The sequence below is a fragment of the Scaptodrosophila lebanonensis genome, unplaced genomic scaffold (genome assembly GCF_003285725.1).
Source record: "Scaptodrosophila lebanonensis strain 11010-0011.00,11010-0021.00 unplaced genomic scaffold, SlebRS2 tig00001415-arrow-pilon, whole genome shotgun sequence".
NCBI lineage: Eukaryota > Metazoa > Arthropoda > Insecta > Diptera > Drosophilidae > Scaptodrosophila > Scaptodrosophila lebanonensis.
The window spans coordinates 7,623,561-7,646,193 of record NW_022060742.1 but is presented as its reverse complement, the minus strand read 5'-3'; the positions used below and the strand labels follow the sequence as shown (position 1 = coordinate 7,646,193).

The following is a 22,633-nucleotide window of genomic DNA, read 5'->3' as shown; positions in this document are numbered from 1 at the left end:
TATACAACTGTTATATAAAACTGTTATACACCACTGTACCTAAATTATTGTATGACCATATATGAGCCATTTTACACACATGTATATACATACAACTGTTATATACCCGAATATACCTTGTTTTGTTCGACCTCAATGGGTATTTCGCGTACATTTTTATAGGGCAACAATGCGCGATTGTTGTCATTGTTGTTATTGCTGTGACTAGTGGTTGTGGCTGCTGTGTGGTTGCTGTTGTTGTTGTTTGGTGTTGGTGGTGGTGGTGGTGGTGGTGACTGTATTGGCGGCGGTGACAGAGTACTGTTGTTGGCGGGCTGTAAAGGTGGATTAGAACTTTTACGTACTCTTGTGTGTGAGCTCGAGGACGACGAAGACGACGAAGACGACGAAGAAGAGGAGGAGGAGGACGAGGCAGTGGCAGATGCAGATGCCGAAGAGGAACCACCGCTAGACATTCTGGCAGCGGACGTTGTGGACTTGTTTTGTGTTTGGGCAGCCGTTGTTGTTGCTGCCGATGTGGACGCAAATGGCGGACCGCCCACCACTTGTATGGGCTGGGGGGGCGGCGAGAGTGGCGAGTTGTGCGCAAAGCGACTAACGGGCGTGCCCACCGGCGGCGGCGACAGCGGCATCTCGACTATGGGACTGGGAGAGCGCGTGGGCACAAAATCCGACTGACCCGACGATCGGTAGATGCCCTTTCGTACGGGCCACGGCGCCTGATTGGACATCGTTGTTCCGTGCTGTTGTTGTTATTGTTTGCGGGATGCACAGGAGCCGCCGGGCGGCGCAAGTATTTCAATGTCGCGCGTGGCAGTAGCGACGAGGTTGACGACGTAGGCGGAAGATGCCTTCACTGCAGAATTCGTGTGAATGCTTCGACGTTTTTGTTTCGATGTGGACGACGAGAAATGAATGTTTTTCACTGCTCACTGTTATATACTGTTTATTTATTTTCCTTTAAATAAAAATAGCGCACAAATTGTCTACGCCGACGCTGCTCACAGTGTTTACATGTGCCTGTGGCTATATGCATATATATATAGTATGTATATATGTATGTGTGTGCGTGAGCGTGTACTGAGTGCGACACCAACCGACCAATTGAGCTTGAATTGTTTAACAATCTGTTATTTATTGCCCTTGTCTGTTTACAACTGCAACAATGACAATTAACGAGAGTTACAAAACTTAACGAAAATTGCGTGTGCCTGACTCTACACATAAAATGGCCTGTTCTGTGTTTTACGATTGCAATAAATCATAAGGAAAAACGCAAAGAATTTTGAAAACAAAAATGACAATAATTTACAAATAAAAGCTCACGTAGTGACGAATGCGGTAACTCATCTTGATCTCGCCTTGTTAATTAGAAGCGTTAAGTTTTAAAATGCACTTTTACTTTTAGTTCTCCGTTAAATTTTGTTCGTTAACATAACAAAGGTATTAAACTTTTTTAAGTCACCTTCTCTTTTATTGACACAGTTTTCAATGAACTCTTGTAAACGGAAGTTTCGTTAAGTGGTAGCAAGTAATGCGGCTTCACTTTTTCGTTGAATATTTTGTATGGACAGATTTGTATGTTTATAGGCGAAAGTTCCGTTAAGCAGTTATTGCTCCACTCAATTCAATTCAACTGAATTATTTCTCAGAGTACTTAAGTTTCGTTAAAATTGCAGTTTCGTTAAGTAGTAAAAAGCAATGAAGATTTACTTTTGTGTTGATCATTATAGTTTACTTATTTGTAGTTAACATTTTGGTAGTGTTTTCCCGCGTAAGTTTCGTTAAGTAGCAGCATATATGTATATCTCCAATCAATGTCAAGCTTCAATAATGATTTGTACTTGCACTTTTTTTGAATATTTTGGCTTACGCTTAATGCGTTAAGTATTGGTTTTTCTTTAGTTGCTTTTTGTACGCAAAAGTTTCGTTAAGTATCAAAAACTATTATAAGCGATATAAGGCTGTTTTCGGTAAATTAAAGGTCTGCCAACAACCTCTTTGGTTTGCATTTAAAACTATTGGTTGCTGAAATCATTTTCGTTCTTTGACGCCGGTTTCGTTAAGTAGTAGCAATCACTGTTCCAATCGATTTCACCACTTGTTTTGCTCAAATTTTGAATTTTCAAAACTTGTTGCTTTCGTTTGACACATCGTGTTATGTATTTTTAGTGACATGCGCACGCCGTTATCGCTCAGAAGGTCAGATTCTTTATATAGTATGGCTTTTTGGGTACTTTCGCACATTCACACTTGTCTGCGATGCCTTTTGACGCCCCTTCTCGTCTACACAGCCGTTCACTTGTTGTATTTTAATTAGGAAGCCGATGCCATTGTCTATGAGAGTATTATTTGATTTCTATATAAACATACGAGTACATATAAAGCGCAAATAGACAATTCATTCAATGTCTCTATATCTCGCTATATGTATCAACAAATATTTCATTTATAATACATATGTGGATTTGGTGTGTATTTTTTATTTTTTTCACTTTAGCGTAACGCTCGCGCCGCTCGCTTGTCTGATACTGAGGGGCCAGAACGCTGCTCAGCGGCATTTTATTTAAAAGCAAAATGTTCGGAAATAAAACAAACTTTGCCTGAGGTTTGCTTGTGGCCCGAGTAAAAATTTCGGCATACATTTTCAGAGCGTGAAATAATGGAAAATAAATCAAATCAAAGCTGCCTGCAGTGCTTGGCCGATCCGAAGGCATTCAATTTCTTCTTCTTGGAACTGTTTGCAGTTTGTTGGAAATGCGTGCCAATTCTTCTTCATTATTGGTGGTGGATTTTATAGTGTTGTTGATGACGCACATGTCCTAAGACTTTTATATACCAATACATATACATATTTGTATAATATATTTCAGCTTACCAATAAACTAAAGACAAACACGCTATAAATTTATCGAAACCCATACGAATATATTCCTTCCATTAATGCTCAGACTTGACTCTAAATAATGCTGCATAGAACGCGTCTTCTTTTGGCCAATTGCCAGCTCCTCACAATTATGTACAACCTGGTTAGGGCAGCATATTCACAGTTGGATGTGTTAGGGGAAGTGCATTTAGCACAACATGACATTCATTTGTCGGGCGAGGAATGCCTGCAAATTGCATTCGATCTTTAATGTCAATAAAATGCGTATATTTCATCAACTGTTTATTAGGCCACATTTATTTATCTATGCTAATTTGCGACTAGCGGCAGACTTCTATCGATTCCATATTTTTCTATTGACAGGTTACCTTGACAACGATTAGATAAACCCCTTGGCCAATACACTTGTTGTTAAGGTAACCGCACCAAACAGTGGTAGGACTGAAAAGCTTAATCATTTAATTTATATAAGTTTTTAAAAACCATTCTGTTTTTTTATTATTGTATTATTATTCTATTCACTTTTTTATAAGTTCATATACATATGTACATATGTATGAAGAATCGATTGTTGAACATCATTTTCAATTTGTTTGACTGTATGAATGCTCAGATCTCAAATTCGAGCATGATTAATGAACCAAAAATTGATATGAGCACTGTTTGAACAAAAGTGCATCATTTAGACTCACTTCAAAAACTTCTTTGTAGTGCATTTAATAGCTACAATGAGTAAATGTAATTGAAGTTTTCTTAACAAAAAAGAGGTTAACATTCCTAAGATTTCATGGTCTAATCAAATTTATATAGATCCAGAACTACGATTTTTCAACATTAAACGTAAATGGTTATACCGTACGAACGCTGAGATATAAGTTTATTTTTGATAATAAATAGAAATACTGTATATGTTTATAGCAACATAAATTGTAAAAGTTGAAATCAGCAATGCATGTTTTATACATTTTTTAAATCATGTTTTTTTATTAGAGGTATAATAATAATCTGGACTTATCTGCATACAGATTTTCAAATATATTTCCATATTTCTTTTTAAGTTTCCCTTTTCATAAATGAGACTACTATGGGAAACCTTTAGAATCTATAAAAGTTTAGAGACTAGTGCATTGATAAAACTAAGCTATGACATAATCTCTTTATTTTGTTTTCACTATTCGCGAATTAATTTATTTGTATACCTGAAATTTCCTGAACATGGAATATTTGCTATCGTCTCCTTTGGCAAAGCGACGCGCCTGATGTCTTGCAAAATTGGGGCTCCTGAAGAGCAGGCACTTGTTTAGGAACATTTCACATACTTGGCCAGCCAGCAGCCGCCACAAACTGTTGCCTACTTTTTTGGCACTGCTCCGTTCTTAAACGGGCATTCATCGATTTTTGGTGGCGCCAAGCTATATATAGTATGTAGGTTTGTGTATATATTTCAACTTTGCCACACATTTGACATTCACATCACTTCCAACACTCTGGAGACGCGGCGCTTATGCGCTCCAAACATGCAGCCAACACACCCGACAAACTTCAACTGAAAGGAGTGCCCGTTTGGCTAGCTAGGGGTATGCCGCCCCTCGCTGTCGGGGGTGCGTCAGCACGAGCTTTTGCTTTTACTCTTAAAGCTTTTGTTATTGGCAAATCAGAATAATGATACGATGTACATGACCCCGCCTAAGGTTCACTGACTACAGCATGTTATTAACACTTTCCTTGTTTTTTTGTTTCGTTTTTTTCAGTTTATGTTTTTTCTGGACTCACTCACCTGTATGACGGCGGCATTCTCCTCGGACTTGATTCCGTCGATTTCCAAACGATTTCGCATCGCTGAAGCAGCCTTATCCTCTTTATAATCAATGTCGCCCGCCTGCAAACGCTTCGAGGCCGCCGAATTGCTGGTGGCCTGCTCGGAGCTGAAGCCATCGGCTACCACTTTTGTTTTCGTTTTGGTTTTTGTGGTCTTCTCCTCAAACTTGATGGTATCGATGGTTTTATTCGAGCCACTTAGCGCATTGCTGGCGCTCAGCTGGGATGCGGGATGAGTAAGATCCATGCCACTGCCGAAATGTGTGTGGGGATCGTCATCGGGAAATGTGACAATGGCCCTCGTTTTATCGTCGTTAACATCGACCAGATTATCAAATGAGGCGCGCATTCTAAACGGAAAGAGGGAATTCAATGAGAGGGAATTCAATTAAATGTCTCAGATTGTTCCATCCAATTACTCACTTATTCTTCAGCTGCCCTTTGAGATCCTCGAATGATGTGTGTCCTGTTAGCGTGTGTGTGGCTGAGGGCGTCAGTCTGGCTGCTGTGTTCGCCATTGTGGGGACCGTCGTAATGCTCGTCGTTGGCGCTAAGGTATTCGCTACTATACTGCCTCCACTTGCTAGGTCGTTGATTTCCGACATAGACTTCTTAATGTTGTTGAGATCGCGCTTTACAACGTCCACTTTCATTTCCGAAGATGATGTGGACGATGAGCTGGACGACGACGATGCCTGTGTTGCCGACGATGATGATGACGAGGAGGATGAGGAGGTTATGTGATGCAGACGCTGTGATTTCTTCTCGACACGCGTCGTTGTACTGCTGCTGCTGTTGACAAGCTAAAAAAAAAAAACACACCACATTAATATTAATAACCAAAATATGCGAGAGTGCGCTAATTCTGGCGCCTGATTTATCTAGAAGGAATGCGAATGTAAAACATTGCGGCATACAGTTGAAATAAATTCTAATTGCAGACCAGGCCACAAAACTTAAGTAAATATAATAATGATTTTTAATTTTCTCCATTTTTTTTCAGTGCTCTAGTATTTTGAGTGTCGACATTTCGCTATCGCAGCACGCACATTTATGGCAGGCGCTTAACTCTGCCTTTATAAATCAAGACAACAAAATGTTGTTATTTCTTTGCATTTGCCTTGAAGTTATTTATTCTGTTTGCTTACTGATAGATTGGTTTTAAGATTTAAGTTTGATAAATAAGGCAAATAAATGTCTACGGCACGCACTATATCTGAATCATCTGAATACATCGCCTGAAAAGTGATCTTTTTAGTTCCCTTAAAACCCACCACATGCTGACCTCGCAACTTTTTACAAATATGGCCTTGGAAAAGGAATTAATTTTAGTTGTAGGAGAACACAGCAAGAAAGAATGTTGTGGCGCCCATTTTTACAAAATAGTTTGCTTATACTTATATAAGTAACTTTATTCTCTTTCAAGATTTCCATGGCAAAAATGTCGTTTTAGGGGAATACAAGTAAGTATGTAAAGAATCGATCAATAAATCGTAGAATTCATTTTCTCGGTATTCATTTTGTCGTTAAAATCGCTTACGCCTATTACTATACAGACATGTGTACGGGCAATGAATCTGGTAACGAACTAATTCACTGATTTATTTAAATTGTTTTAAGTATAGTTAGGTTTTCCAGCGTTACTTTAAAAACATGAAAAAGCGACAAAAGTCCCATAACATACATTTATAAGACAGTCTTATTTATCATATTTATTATGATTTTGTAAATTTATCCAAATAATTTTTTACTATTTATTTAGTTTATTTCTATTAAATATCTTCTGTAGAATGGTGTATTTTATTTTGTAATGATTTAATTTAATTATTTAGTTATTTCATCTTCCATATTTATTTTATTGATTTTTTAAAAACTCATTTAATTTTTGTTGTTACTTTATTTTAGTTATAATAAAATAGAGTAGATATATTTTATATATACATATACAAGCTCAGGCTTATTCTTCATCTAATAGTGCATTTTAAAAAAGCTATTTTGAAGTAGCATTCCAAATTAGGGGCACAATTGGTTGCCAAAAATGTTCACAATGATTTCGCAATTCTCGAGAAATTTTCTAAAACTGAGAGCGAACTACGCCGAAAACCTTGAAGTGCTAATATCGTTTCAGTTAAAGTGAAATATTAGTAATTGAATAACGTCAAATTTTTAACACAAAATTTCAAAATTAAATAATATTGGATGTGGCAGAAAATCGAAGAAATTCTCACGTCCACCAGTTATAGGTCCGCCTTATACGAGCATTTATTGCGGGCCATTAAGAGAGAGATAACGAGCCAAACAATTTAATTTCTGTATTTTTCTTGAAATTTGCAACAACAAACACACGCTTTTGACAAATGTGGTCACATTATGAATCAAATCTAAATTTGGCCCGATTTCTTGTTGTTCGCTTCTTCCCCTACTATAGTATTGCTCTCAACTCGCTGGCGTTGTGTGTGGGCGCACTTTTGTGTTTCTTAGATTAACAATAAGTTCAACAATAAAAACTTGTCCATTTTGGTTTAAGCTCTTCAATGCAATAATTATATACTCGTGTATATATAGATATGTGTGTGTATTAGCATATTGCGCATACGTCATGTCGTTGCTTAGGGGCATCAAAAACAGCAACAATAACAACCACAACACGAGTCAAAAAACCCGCACATACTCGACATTGTGCTGAGAACTTATCACTGTCTGTTTGGCTCAAAAATTCCAACTTCTCCAACTTGCGATCAATGTACTGACAAAATAATTATTTTTTCCGCTTCATTTGTGGTTTTAGTAAATATTATTGAATAGCAAGCGCGCCTGCTGATACTTGGACAACAAGTTCTAGATAAGATATCAATTTTTCAACACTGCGTCATTTTGCTTTTGAATTTATCAAGATTATGACAGGCGTGGTTATGTGACTGGAATAATACATTTTTCTTTATACTAACCTATAAGGGCTACGAAATGTTGTCCAGTCTGAGCAATTTGACTTTGTTGGGTTCAGCCCAGAAGTACATATACTATATACATAAATATTATGTATACGCCCCGTAGAATTATTGGAACTGCAGACTTATCAGCGCGCGCACTTCGATCAGCTTGAATTTAGATTTCTATATGTGCGACAATATGTATTTATGATTTATGTATTATTCTTGATGGATTCTTTATTATTTAGCGTTCTATTTTGCGAAATATTCAGATTTCTAGGTCGGACGACGCGCTTTTGGTTCACACGCTGTCTTCTCAGCAACTGAAAATTTCAAACGCCTTTTTCGACGATTTTTCGTTGTGGTTGAAAGAAAAAAGTTCGTTGATGTTGTTCTTGTTGTTGGATTTTGCTTTTTAATTCGCGACAGCAAAATACTGATAACAAAAAGTTCGTATAATTGTTCGTTAATTGCGGCTTGCGTTCGTTTATTTTATTTTATGTTTTTAGTTCGTTGAAATTAGAAAAAAATTTAATAATTTCCTCGTGGTAACATGTTATGTTAAAGACGTCAACGTCACACAAAAGTTAATCACTGCACGGCACGCCAGAGCTCGGCAGCAAAAATTACAAAATTTTAATAAGACTTTTTGCACTTTTCCTATGATTTTTATTGCTGCCCGATTCTTTGCTGTTCCGGCGACGATTTCTTTGCGCGACGTTCGCTCGTTCGTTCCGTAAACTAAAGTAAGTGAGCAAAAGTGTCTAGACCTGTAGAGAGGGTCCCACAACAGCAGCGCAGCGCAGCGCGGCGCAGAGCTTTTCGTCGCAGCTGCTGTCTCTCCAAGCAGCCGTCGATCGTCGTTGAGTGTGAGGGGAGCGACTATATAGTAGAATGTCTAACTAGAAGCTAACGCTGGCGTCGTCGTGAGCTCAGCGCTTTAAATTCTAGGAAATATATTCATGTAAATTATCCACGGCTACCCGTCTCTCCCTTCAACACACAAATATCTAATTTTTTTAAATGTTCTTCTAAATAACTAATGCCAATTTAAATATTGACTTGCCTGTCTTTTATTACATATTAATTATTATTAAGTTGGGTTTAAGGCTCTCATTTATAAATTGCTGTTTATTGAGTTGTGAATATGGCTGGAGATTGAATCTTGTTTTGTTTCAATTTGCATTATTTACTTCTGTGTTTAGCGCCCACTTTAAATTATTTATTGATTTTCTATTACGAATACGAAGGGAAGGGGAAGCGGCGTGGTGGCGGATCGCTTTGTTTGACTCGATTTTTTATTTTAGTGTTTGTATGAATAATTATTGCGCACTTTTTCTGCGTAGCGATTGCCACACATACACATAAAAAGCGGGTGCTAAAAAATTATGCATAATTTATTTACAGTTAAGTATAAATCGTTAATGTATTCTAAACCGCAACCGGTGTAAAGGCAAGCTGTCTACTGACAGAATAATAGCATGTAAGAGCGGGACCGCATATTTGGAAAAAAGCGATATTATAGCTACATACTTATACTATGTATGTTTATTAAAAATCAAGGCTATCTCACATATGAATAGCACAGACTGAGAACCCAATCAATTATACTAAAGGCAATTGTTCTTCCAGCAATCACAAATATTCACTGCAGTATACGTGAAAAGAAATTGTAAATAATTCAACGCAGCCGGAAGGTAAAGCAATAAAAAAAAAATCAATCTTTACGTTTTTAGTACCTTTAATTCTTCCATTTTTAATGAAAAAAAATCCTACAACTAGTCCCTGCAAGATGTAAACAAATTGTTTATTTATTTATAATATTCAGCTGTGGACACAAAAATCACACAAATCGTGGGAAGCGCTCGTCAAAAACACTCGGAGGTGGCCGAGACTAAGGTCTAGAATTAACAAATATCTTGTAGTGGAATAATAATTAATAGATTGAATACTGACGGGCGAGTGTACATACGTCTATTTTTCACAAATTGTGACAAACTGCGGGCGGGAGTACAAAATGTTATTTTGGTTTTTGAATATTAAGCCACAAATGATGCCATTTGGAACTGAACTTAAACTGTTCTTAAACCTTCTAAAATTAATGCCTGTATTACTTAATTGACAAGAACTGAAATAAACACCATCATCTGTTTATCTTATTTGTCTGTTTGAGGAGGAAAACATGTTTTTGATCAAAAGTAGCTGTATTTTATTATTCTTAATATGTATACATTCTTGATCTTTATCCTATTTCTCAATAGTTGTATAGCATTTCTTAGGAAACTTTAAACAGGTAAACAAATTATTTCTCTTCATTTCTTTCAAATTCTATTTCGACGTAAATGTCCTATTATTTTGTTTTATGTAACACGCTTTGCTTTGCCAATTAAAATACCTTGTCATCAGTTTTGAAAATTCAATTTATTTATCTCTGCTTTGCTCTGCTTTGACACACTGACTGACCATTACCTCAACCAAATATTCTGCGAAACCAAATCATAACAACTAAAATTAGGTGTTAAGTGTTTCTATAGAATCCGCTTGTCATTCGATTTGCAACGGTATCGCACAAAATAGGCGACTGAAATCAATTCGAAGAAGCCAACCGTATTGCTTATGAATGAAACTTGTATTGCGAACTCATAGTTTTATTTAGTCAACCCGACATGCCCTCAAACCTATTCACTTTTATTTGCGAGCTATATACTTGTAAATACATATATACAAGTATGTATGTATGTGCGTTTTGTTGAGATTGTACAAAAGCGTTTTAAGTAAATAGAAACGAATAAAGCTCGTGATCTCTAAATAGCTGCACTGATAAGCAACGACTCGCAACAGGCTCGAACTTTGCTGATAAATGCATAGTATTCCCAGAATATATGTATGTTATTCAAATCAAAGCACGCCCAACATTCGCCGGCGACTTGTTTGAAATTTTGCCGGGCATGCTGCGAGAATTACGACGTCGACACTTGCCGGTGAATGAGTCACCGGAACAAGTCCGGAGAAATGCGCGGCAAATGTAGCTGTCGTTTATGAAGGCCCCATTAGTTTTGTCTGTCTGTATGAACGCCTCGATCTCGGAAACTATATCATAAAGAGATCTCTTTTCGAATTCAATTTAAATTGTGTATAAAGTTATTTTACTGGCTTATAATTTTGTACTGTTCAAAGATCTCCTCTCCACACGATCGATAGATAGCAGTTTCAATTATGAAATGAAACCTTTAGCTATCAAGACAAGTTTATTTTATTAGAGATATTTAGTTATATATTTTTTTCGAATTATAAACCCACATTAAGATTTCTATATAGAATTGGATGCATTCATAAATTCCTTATTTATTTTATTTTTACTTTTTTCTGTTTTATTCATATTTATGTGCATTGCATAATTTTATCTAAGACTTATCGTCTTCTTCAAAAGACACTCCGAATAGCAACAGATTTATTATACTTATTTATTTTGCTTTTAAATTTAGTTTTTGATTATCTGCACATCTACATGAATGCTTAAACAGTCATGGAACTATCGAAGATATACATATCTACATGTGTTTAAAGCTTAGCATGTGCTTTTATCAGACATCCAGAAACGAACAAATAATACATAATATTTTGTTTTAAAAGTTCGTTGTTAAACATATTTCTGTATATCTCGGAGCTATCAATAATATTTCCATCTAGTTATATTTCCATGCAGTTAAGCGCATCTGTCTTTCTGTCTCATCATTTTCCATTTTTCAACTTTTTCAAGCTTGGGGGTCATTTGCTCTGCTCCGTAATTGTTCATTTTGTTCGTTAAATTGAACGCCCACCACTGCCGACATGTGTCATACGCATCATTACAGAACGTTTTATTTTTAGTTTCGCAAACTTTCTGGGCTATAAAATATGGCTAGACACAACTTGCTGTGAATCGTACAACTGTCATAAATTTGGGGCTGTAATTAATTAAAACGCAAGTGACTTGAGCTACGTGGGCAGGTAAGCGCCTATATTCAAGCCAAGTGATTAACACATAATTATCAACAAATGGTAAAATATGACAACACGCTTTCTTGCGGCGCCTTCTTGTTTTATCTAGTTTTTGATGACCGGAAACCACTTAAGATAAAATTTGTTTACAATATTATAGACGCCATATTGGGTTTTCCTGAGCCATGCAAATTATTCAGGTGAATACCCGTGGCTATGCGCGATAGTCTTATCAGCCGTGCTAACCGATTGACGTACTTATGTGTGTAAGTTCTTGGGGCCAAAAACTTGCTAAATGGGTGTGTTGTGCTTACATTTTTCATGCGCCAATATAAAAAAAAAAAAAAAAAAATTTACCGAGAGGCACGTTTTTCGAAGAAAAATGTTTATAAATAAAATTTTAACATGGCAACAACAACAACACAATGAGCTGTGTCAATTATTTTTATGGCTTGTTCAATCAACACACAATAACACAGGCGCATACAAATTATTACACTACGCAACACAATTTTAAGAACACTTGCTTCCACTGCCTCTAAACAAAAGCAAAACACACCAGATTGTGGTTTATGGGTTATCCAAATTTTTGTAAATACTGTCATTACAACCGTGTAAAAAAGGACATTGATCATATGCAAAAATAGGTGATTGGTTCCTTATCTCTAAAGAAATATATATGAAATTTTTAATTTACAAACCGTGTTACATCAAAATCGTGTAAAAAAAAAGATGGTGTAAAAACAGAATTAGGTGTATATATCTTAAAGAGTCAGTAGTTCCTTAAGCAACATTATGTTTGATTAAAAGATCTATCTTTTTAATTTCAGGATGGTTTTTTGTTTTTTTTTACAATCCTCTCTTTTTTAATTAGCCTGAGCTTTATTGTTCGTCATGGCATTGGTTTTAAAGGAACCAAAAAAGCATTAGAAATTGTTAAAAATTAATAAGGTATTGAAATGAATTAAATATGAATGAATTATAAAAATTGTTGTCCTTAAACAACGCATTGTATTTCAAACCATTAAATACCGTGAAGGTATTAACAAATTCAATTTCATTGGTTTATAATTTTTGTTAATTTTATAATGGTTTTAAAATTCTTTCGCAATTGGATAATCAATTCAAAAACTTAGATCAAGGAAGTGTTAGATCTACTAAGACGTTTAATTAGGGGTAGAAAAAGTTGAATGGGACGTTAAAAAATTTGTAACTGTAGCCTAGTGTTGTTATGAAAAATATTTGCACAGCAGCCGCCGCGACGCCAGTACCTGATGTAGCTGATGTTGTAGTTGTTATTAGTGTTTTGGCATTCGTTTCTATTATTTCCATCGATTACAAGCATTTAATCTAATCAAGCATTTAATCTATCAGTTACATGCCCACCTGCACACATGCCCAGCTCTACACCATAATACTTATCTCGTCGTTTTGTTTATCAAAATTCTGGCGACTTGCAGGGTTTCTCGCGCCTTCAGCTTTAAGTAAGCCTCTAAAAATAGATACTTTCGGCACTCGAGCGCCTCAAGAGCAATCGAATAAAAAATTCCAGGACAGCTTGTCACACTGACCAACAAGCGAGCGGCTTATCTTTGAGTTGTTATGCTTTTTCTACGCTTCTATGTGCGTTTGTAAATTTAATGTGAAGTGTGTAATCGACACTAATTGTTGGCGTTGGACATAAATATTTCAGGCCATATAACAGGCAGAGATGATGGACAGTGCGTATACGCCGCGTGTCCGTGCTACCTCAGGGATGGTAGCATACTTTCAGGCTTACCTGCTGTGATGTGGATGTGGACTGATGTGAGGTTTCCTTAAGACTACTGCTCGTCTGATTGATCTGACGACCCAAACTGCTGCCCGTCGAGGCACTTTGCACTCCACTCGTGCCATTCAAGGCGGGCGATGTTGTGGAGTGGCTGCTCATCACCCCATTGACGCTGGAAGCCTGTGGCGAACCACTGTTCTTTTTATGGAAATTTTCAATGAGCGATGTGGCTGGACTCAGCACACCGCTTTGTGAACTATCCGAGAAGTCTGTCATCTGTAAAAGAACAAAAGTAGAGAACAAAATTAATACATAATCATACTTTTTAACCTAGGTAGATACGACTTTGAAACAGTTTTCCAATGAGAGACATTATATAAATGTCAAATTATATGCAGAAATGGGATTATTTAAGATGAGAATTTCAGTCTGTAAATTATTTGAATCAGTCTGATAGTAGTTTCATTTAAATAATATTTCAATACTCTATAGGCCCTAGTTATATTAGTCATATCGATAATAATAGTCGTCTGTTACGCGTCAGCTTCACTCTGCCCTATACTCGGACAACACTTAAATGAAACCAAATAGATTGAAATAAAAAAAATAATATTGAACCAACTAAAAGAGCTCTGAGTGGCACGTTCTTTCTGTCTCTCCTCAGCAGCTGAGAACTATATTTGTATATATATCATATGATGAGCGATTATTATGTTTTTCTCAAGAAAACAAAAGCAACTTTAATAAGGTGACGTCCCGAAAACTGGGTTTGGTCTTAAATTGCATATCAGTTGAGTATAATAATTGTAGTTTTGCAACGTCAAGTTCATTGAATTTCTATGAAATATAAAATTTATATAATCTTTGACAACTCCTTCTTGAATATCTGCAGTAGAGCATGAATATTTATATCTAAGAGGTTAGAGAAGAATTGAGAAACAAAAGACTGGGAAAATAAAGAAATACCTACAAAGATCCAATTTACGACTTTAAAGTTTACATTTTATGTTGGTCTTGGCTGCGTTTAAATACATTTTTATGTAAGGATAATATCCGAAAAAAACAACAAATAAGAAGATAACCACAGATGTCATAAAACAACTAATGTCAAATTTGTTTTCAATCTTCAATTATTCATTTAAATTAAATTTTTCATTATTAAACTTTTATAACTATTTTATGAAAACTAAAATTTTTATTTCGTTATAAAATTCCATTCTCCGTCGATGGGTTTCAAAGATCATTCTTTAAACGAAAGTATTATCTGCGCGTGCTGGCAAATATTTCTAGCTATGATTAGTTGAGTTAGTCAGATCGGATGGGCACTCAGATAATAGAGTAAGTGTGCAAAAAGACTCACAAAAAGTATAAGCTATGCTTATCAGTGTGAAATATTTCAATTTGTTTCATGAGCTGTAAAACACAAACACACTCGCGTAGATGTGATGCCGCTAGTTTGTGGTCGGCTGATTCATAGAAACAAAAGGGAAACAAATCGCAAGTCAAGCCGTTTTAAATACATATCACCATATATGGGCACATTTGTTCCCACTTCGCTGTCTATGGTTGGGGCTCCGTAAAATTAACTAACCGTGTGTTGACGCAAGCACAATGGCCGGCGATAAGCAAATGCATATGCAAACAATGCAATGTTAGGTTTAACTTCTGCATCCGTTATTTTTATTGAGTCGACTGCCGTATTGCCCATCCCCTGCCTCTACACCTATCTGTGTCTCCTCCCATTATACCCATCCCCATCCGAACAGTAAAGAAGTAAGCGTGTGTGATTGTGTGAATAATTACGCGCTGCCATTGTAAAAACAAACATTTAAATTACATTTAATGTCACTTGAAATGGGCAGAGCAAATGTTTAAATTCTATAAAACGTATCTCATGTGGGCTTTGACGTGATTTGCATTTTGGCGACACCTTCAAAAGCTGCTTAATTAAACGGCAGCACTCAAAATAAATAATGAGCACACAAATACATGCATTAATGTTGTCACTTGACAATATTTGTAAACACAACAATTACAAGCAAACCCATAATTAAATTGAAATTCCTTGAAGGCAACAACTCTGCTATCTCTCTGGCTTCTCAAACTGCGGCGGTGGCTCTCAAACTGTACACATGCCGTCGGGCGTAAGCGTAACCAAAATTTTATTTCGGTTCCAATGCAACGCGATTTAGATAAGAAGCGGCACATGTTCAGTAGCCCCAAAAACCATTATATCAACGCAAATCAATATGTTTGTATGAAGGCGATTTCCAAAAAAAAAAATTATTTAGTTTCACTTCTACGGGCTCGACGCCTCAATATTGGGATATGATTTATGTCCGCAGCCAGAGCGTTGTTAATTAATTTTGTATTTCCAATTTGGCTTTGTTTTTATGCACAGTGCCTACGATTGCCTAATGGCAAAATTTGCATAGTTGTGTAGAACAAAAGCGTGTTGATTTATCTGTAAAACAAACTAATTATGGTAATTCAAAGACTCGAATGTTCTACACCCTTGCGGTAAGGTTTCAGAATCATATATACTTCCAAATATCAAACTATTCTTCCTATGGCAGCGATATATTGATCATATGGCTTCATATTGTAAAGTTCTATCAAATAGATATTCAATCTCAAAAGAACATCTCAATAAAAGGGAAATAGTAGCCTTACCCAAATATGCACACATAGGCAGGTATTTGTATTAATGGTGAATTTTTTTTTTTTTTTTTTTTTTTTTTTTTTTTTTTTTGAATTTGCTGACAACTGACTTAATTTTTTGTCTATATTCCTACATCCTAAACAAGCTTTAATATAGTTAATTTAAATTTTGTAGAGTGTAAGTATAAATAGAATATAATCCATTATTTCACAATTGTTATTTTTTCATATGTAGTTTATATTTTAAAGGGAAATATCTTTAAATGAATTTCTTTCTGAAATGTTTCTAAAATATTTCAAACATATAAATATATAAGTAGTAGATATACTGCTAATTAAATATCAAAGCATTTAAATATCGGTACTTATGCTTCTGTAATAACTTATTTAAATACAGTATTTTTATTTTATGGTGCTGAGAACATCGATAGTTTTCCTCAAAATTTAAAGCGATAATTTTTCACCGTCTCTAATTTGTTTGCGCTCAGGTCTATTTTCCCATAGTTATAAAATGAGGAAGCATGATTAATTTCTATCATAGAATATTTCAGTTTAATTAAACATTTAATTACAAGTATTATTATTTTTAGATAATAAATACATATACTAATGGGAGAGTTTCTTTATGGGCAACATTTGTAGGAATTATCGCAAATATTGATACTATCGATATCGTTATGAAGTACAAACATAGGTATTTATAAATTAGCAATAGATTACAACATATTTGATAATTAAAAATTATCACCAACCCAATAGCCTAATCAATATCGGATTTCCAATGCAAACTTCTGATGACGACAAACATCAACACAAAGTGGAACAGCTCTCTTGAAGGGTATATAATTTATAAGCAAGAGGCGTAAACATAAACACGATTAGTTGCCGCACGTTTTGCATTTTCTAGACTTCGCGTTTGCTTTTTGTTGACGGATTTTGTTGCAATTAATTTTAGTTCGCCGCTGATTGATAAATGGCTGAGTGTGGGTTAAGTCTAGTCGCTCATTGTTGCTACCTTGCTGTGACGAGAACTCGTTTCCCAGCTTGGGCTTGCGATTTATAATTATTATTATTAATGGGAATGTGTGGGCGATTTAAAATCACATCGATATTTACAATTTCATAAGTGAATGTAACGGCGCCCACACTGCACACTCTCTTGCGCTGTTGGCCACACTTTGTTAACGGCACACAGTTTATTAACACACATTTTATTAGACACGCCAAAGAAGAGACCAACTGTTGTTATTGTTGTTGTTGTAGTGGCTGGAACGCAGCTGTTAAAGAAGTTGGAGAAATAAAAGCTTAAGCTTGTGCTTTTTTGTGCTCACATTACAAGCTTTATGCCGCGGTGGTAACTAAAATTGTACACCGCTTACCAACACTGACTCAGCCACTGCCAACAGCTGACGTATTTTTTCCGTGGTTGTTTTGTCGAGCACTGCTGGTGAAAAAAAAAGAACGAACGGACAAACGAACGTATGTAACTATGGCAGTAAAATAAAAGTGCGCATTTAATTTATGCAAATTAAATAAGTAATTAGTGCAGAAAATCAAGTCAATTGTGATCGGTTAATAGAATAAAACAAATTCCAAAATGTGCAACTATCGAGCGGTCATGTTCTGGCTCTGGCTGTCGCTCTGCCTCTGCCTATATATGGCGTCAGCAGTGAGAGCAGGCGACGTCATGGCTGGTGTAACAACGCAAAATGTTTTGCTCGAGGCCGCCGCCGAGAACGGTAAAAAGGCGACGAGTAGCGGTGAAATATGTGGACGCATGTTGCGACATGTCTTCGAGAACGCGACCCCACGTGACGAGCTGGAGGCGGGCATCTTTGAAGAGTACAAACCGGATGCACAACACGCCAATGTGCTCCTCGATGAGGAATCTTATCTGTGGAGCTGCCTGGATGCCTGCTGTGAGAAATCACAGAACCAGACGGGCACAGGCAACACGGCCTGCAATGTCGTAATGCTCTACAAACGTAAATGTTTCCACATACGCTGCGTCAGCAACGAAGGCTGTCTGCCCAAGGAGCGGGGAGCGCGCAACGGTGCGGACAAAGCGCAAATGGTGCTTGTCAATCCCATAGGTGAGGGCAAGAGCTGGACTCAGCTGTTGAAACAAGCAAAAGCCAATGCCGAAATACTGCCCTATGACGAGTTGGCGGCGCAGAGCGCCCTTAACTTCTGGAAACAGCCGCGACGCATGCAATACCTGGCCCGCCAGCAGGTGAGTTCCCTAAACTCTAGCAGCCACTCACAACTAATACGAACCCTAACTCAACCACAGGACAGTCAGGCATACGATGAGGATGATTTTCCCATAGCGGAGAAGCGCATGAAGCAGCTGTTGTTGCCGCCCGAGGAGAACGAAGACGAACTGTCATATTATGGCAGCTCAGATGCCGCCAACTTGCTGGCCTGCGACATTGAGAATCCGTGCCCGTTGGAGGAGAAGTGCGTGCCACTGCAAGCGAATGCGCTGACTGGGATTTGCAGTTGCCTGCACGGCTATGTGCGCAACAAGCTGAGAAAGTGTGTGCTACAGCCTATGCCCTACACCGCCTATTTGGGTAGCAATGAGGCAACTCCCCAGGAGCGTAGCGAGGGTGCAAGTAGCGAAAATGTGCCACAAATATCGCCTGCTCAGGAGAACAGCAAATCAACAGCAACCGCGAGCAGCAAGGATATTGTTGTCTCGGTCATGTCCAAGGAGGTGCGACTGCCCGAGCAGGAAGTGACCTTAGCTGCCTTCACTGTGCCCGACGAGCAGACGAGTGGCACGAAATATAAATATTTATGGACGCTAATCACGCAACCCAAGGGTCCAATGAATGGCACCATCTCGGATCAGAGCAAGCCGAAAGTGAAGCTCTCGAACCTCTCCGAAGGTCTCTACACCTTTAAAGTCACCGTAACCGGAGACAATGGCACGTTCGGTGAGACGGATGCCAATGTTACGGTGCTGCCGGAGAAGCGCATCAATCAGGCGCCACAGGTGGTCATCTCACCCAAGGAACAGATTATACGACAGCCCACAACCAATGCCGTGCTCGATGGCAGTCCCAGCACAGACGATGACAAGATTATCAACTGGCATTGGGAGGTCATATCGGGTCCGATTGGCTATCAACCCCAACTGCCGGACGTCAATACGCTGCAGCTCACCGATCTGACCTCGCCGGGCAACTACACCTTCAAGCTGACCGTTACGGACTCGAATAATATCACCAACTCCACCACAGCTATGATTGCGGTGCTCAAGGAGACGGACTATGCTCCGGTGGCCAATGCCGGCGATCCTGTAATACTCTATCTACCCAATAACAATGTCACTCTGAATGGCACTGCCAGCTCGGACGATCACGAGATTGTCGCCTGGGAATGGACCAAGGATGCAAGCGATGAAGCCAAGGCTGTAGATATGCAGAATACACGCACACCCTACGTACAGCTATCGAATCTGGAGGAGGGCATGTACACATTCGTGCTGAAGGTCACGGACGGCAGTGGACAGTCGAGTACGGCTAAGGTGCACGTGTTTGTAAAACCACCCACCAATTCTCCGCCTGCCGCCTCAGCAGGCGCCAATTCGGTAAGTTGAGAACTAAATAACTTTGGAAGCATTCTAATTATCTGACCCCTGTAGACGACGAATTTGCCCATCAATTGGGCGCTCCTAAATGGTTCGGAATCTAAAGACGACATTGGCATTAAGAGCTATCAATGGAAGCAGCTAAGTGGACCCAACAATGCGGTCATTTTGAAGTCAAATAGTTCGGTAAGTTAAAGGCAATGCATAACTAAGTAGCTATTTCTAAAGGACAAATCTACAATCCATAGCTAGCCAATGCCACCTCGTTGACCCTCGGTCTCTACCAATTCGAACTAACTGTCTCTGATGAAAACAACAACTCGGCCAGTGACACTACTTGGGTTAAAGTCGTGCAGGGTAGGTGGAGTTTAGGGTTCAGTTAGTTCAACTCTGATGTTTTCCTTGTTACTTAGAACGCAATGCGGCGCCTGTGGCTAATGCTGGTGGCGATCATAGCATTACCTTGCCTGCCTCTGCTATCTATCTGAATGGTTCACAGTCCTGGGATGATCTGGCAGTCGTGAAATATGTGTGGACGCGTGAGGATAACAGTCTGGCCGCTGGTGTTATAGTTGGAGATACGGATAAGCAGCCCGTCATGATTGTAAGTTGTCTTTATTCCTTTCTCTTAAAGGGGTTACCCAACTATTACATTTTATTTCCGATAGCTGACCAATCTCGCGCATGGACGTTATGTCTTTAAGTTGACGGTGAGCGATGAGCAGGGTTTGACGAGCTCGGACACTGTCAGCATTAATGTCCATCCCGATCCCATGCTCATGCATTTGGTGCAAATGACTCTACCCATGGGCATTACTATTCTATCACAGAGCGAGCTGGACTCGATTGTACAGAAGCTACAACTACTGCTGGGCGATGACAACAAAATCCAAATACGAGAACTCAAGTATGATCTACATACGGAGGCGGCGGTTCTGGTATTCTATGTAATGGCCAGCGATGCCAAAGGTGGGGGTCAGGCCAAGCCTGTGGATGGCCTATATGTTGAGCGTTTGTTGCGCTCGAAATTGCAACGCGATGCCTCCATACTGGGTGCTCTATTTGTGGACATCCGCTCCACGGTTTGCCAGAATAAGTGCTCCAATCATGGCTCCTGTAATCCCACAACTCGCGCCTGCATATGCGAAGCTTTCTGGATGCCTTCAGCAGATTACTTTTTCGGCTCCAATGAGGCCAATTGCGGTAATACTTTGTTTTACACTTTAAAGCATTTAAACTGAGTTTCCTTTTTGTTCATAGACTGGTCCATACTCTATGTGTTTGTGGGCGTCATAACCGGCTGTCTGCTGCTCTCTGGCATATTTTGGGGCATCGCCTGCGCCTGTCGGCAGTCCAAGAAGCCGCGCATGCGCCAAAAGGTGCAAAAATATGCGCTCATAGGCACGCAGGATGAAGAGGCCGCTAATTGTAAGTAGAAACCCTTCAACTCATTCCTACTCTAATTACTCTTTTTATAGATTCACGCACCACCTCGCTAACCGAATCGGAAACGGACTCGGATGTTCTCTTCGAGACCCGCACCAAGCCCAATGGCCTTGGCAAGCACAAAGCCCACAATTCCCATGGCGGGGGAGCCGCTAATCAGCATAGCAACAACAAATACGCTGTCACAAAGTTGGGCCGCAAAATCAAAGCGTAGACGAGAGCTCTATAATATGTTAGTTCAAACATAGTGTGTGTGATAAATATTTGTATTTCTATATATACATATGTATACTTGTATATTTTATACTTGCCGCAAGTCGCTGTCGCGTCTCTAAGTTATATTTGATGTTCCTTCTCTTTTAATGCAATGTGTGTGTGTTAATTGTATTATTATTTATTCATTTAAGCTGCTGCCATGCAACAAACATTCCTTTAAATATAATTTTTTATATGTTTTTACGTGTATATAGCGATAGAAATCACAATCAATGTAATAAATTACATATAACTGCTTAAAAAGTCGCTTCATCAACTCTTGGCGAATGCAACGATAAATATCTGTTGCATTTATTTTAATTTGATGGCTGTATGCGTTAATAGGGGAGGAAAGATCTCAAAAAAAAAAAAATTTCAGTGAGAATGTTTTTGAGCAAATGTTCAAAGGCGTAGATTTCAGACATACATGCTAAACAAATGTTCACTATGTTCATGGGGCCTGGCATAGCTCAACGATCTAGCAGGGATCACTCAATGTGAGTTTGAGCTATGAATATAATAATTGTAGTCTTCAATTCTGTAAGTGGGCTCTCCTAAAATAAATGTAAAACTGCCACGTTATGGCTAAAGCTGCAGGCCTTTTTGCAACGCAATAAATAATAATGAAACAAAACTAAGTTCATCAACAATGAAGGTATTATCTAAATTGTTGGGGCCTGGCGGAATCCCATAATGTGAGTTCGTTCCTTGAGTGGGGACTCGGTTCGAATCACGCCGCAACCATCATGACAAGAGCATGATTAAATGATGTCAAAGTTATCTTAAAATTTAATAATTATCTAATCCAGGACAGATCTTAAATACAGAATAAAGATTTTACAAAAAAATCAAATCGAATCTCTGATTCAAGAATAGCTTGCGGGAAAATTCGTTCATTCAAATTCAAGCGTTCCACTATACCATTCAAATTATTTGAGATTTCCGTTTTTTTTTTTAATTGGTCACAATTAAAATGAATTCTTTTAACAAAATTTACATTTTTGTAATATTTCTTGAAATTGAATTCTATTAAATTTCAACTAAATTTCAATAATAAAAATACCTCATTTCGCTAAGTCATACTAAGCTGTAATCCTACTTTTTTAAGCATATTTCTAAAAGTATGTTTTAATTCATCTAGAAATTAAAGGGAAAGAAAATTACTCAAGAAATTCAAACGATTTCTGAATTATTTATTTAACAATGATTTTTAAATATATAAATAGAACTGTTTAAGGCAAATTTTCTTTAATTTCTATCGATTTTATTATCTGTTAGATATTTTG

General features: G+C 37.9%; 2 protein-coding genes across 5 annotated transcripts in view; one reads left to right on the top strand and one right to left on the bottom strand.

The window, feature by feature from the left end:
• LOC115632475 (sterile alpha and TIR motif-containing protein 1) overlaps positions 1-22,633 on the bottom strand; it is a 45,611-nt gene that overhangs the window by 7,507 nt on the left and 15,471 nt on the right. Inside the window, exons 2-4 of one of the 4 annotated variants that reach the window (XM_030529647.1) lie at positions 13,397-13,663; positions 5,129-5,508; positions 4,665-5,055 (exon numbers count right to left, since the gene is read on the bottom strand). In XM_030529647.1, the coding sequence (XP_030385507.1) occupies positions 4,665-5,055; positions 5,129-5,508; positions 13,397-13,663 (1,038 nt within the window). Of the gene's footprint in view, positions 1-116; positions 747-4,664; positions 5,056-5,128; positions 5,509-7,653; positions 8,362-13,396; positions 13,664-22,633 lie in introns of those variants that run through there. The other 3 variants (XM_030529646.1, XM_030529648.1, XM_030529649.1) reach the window with 3 other exon arrangements.
• On the top strand, positions 17,502-21,611 carry LOC115632476 (dyslexia-associated protein KIAA0319). Its single transcript, XM_030529650.1, has 8 exons — positions 17,502-18,281; positions 18,342-19,646; positions 19,701-19,832; positions 19,895-20,003; positions 20,060-20,250; positions 20,315-20,849; positions 20,907-21,074; positions 21,125-21,611. Exons 1-8 carry the CDS (start codon positions 17,646-17,648, stop codon positions 21,304-21,306), a joined length of 3,258 nt encoding a protein of 1,085 aa, XP_030385510.1. The 5' UTR covers positions 17,502-17,645; the 3' UTR covers positions 21,307-21,611.

What these genes read in the sequence shown, in the direction of transcription:
- LOC115632476 (XM_030529650.1), top strand. Translation starts at nt 17,646, where the DNA reads ATGTGCAACTATCGAGCGGTCATGTTCTGGCTCTGGCTGTCGCTCTGC. An exon ending in TTGGGTTAAAGTCGTGCAGG is followed by an intron (nt 20,004 to 20,059) that starts GTAGGTGGAGTT and finishes CTTGTTACTTAG; the next exon opens with AACGCAATGCGGCGCCTGTG. An exon ending in GGATGAAGAGGCCGCTAATT is followed by an intron (nt 21,075 to 21,124) that starts GTAAGTAGAAAC and finishes CTCTTTTTATAG; the next exon opens with ATTCACGCACCACCTCGCTA.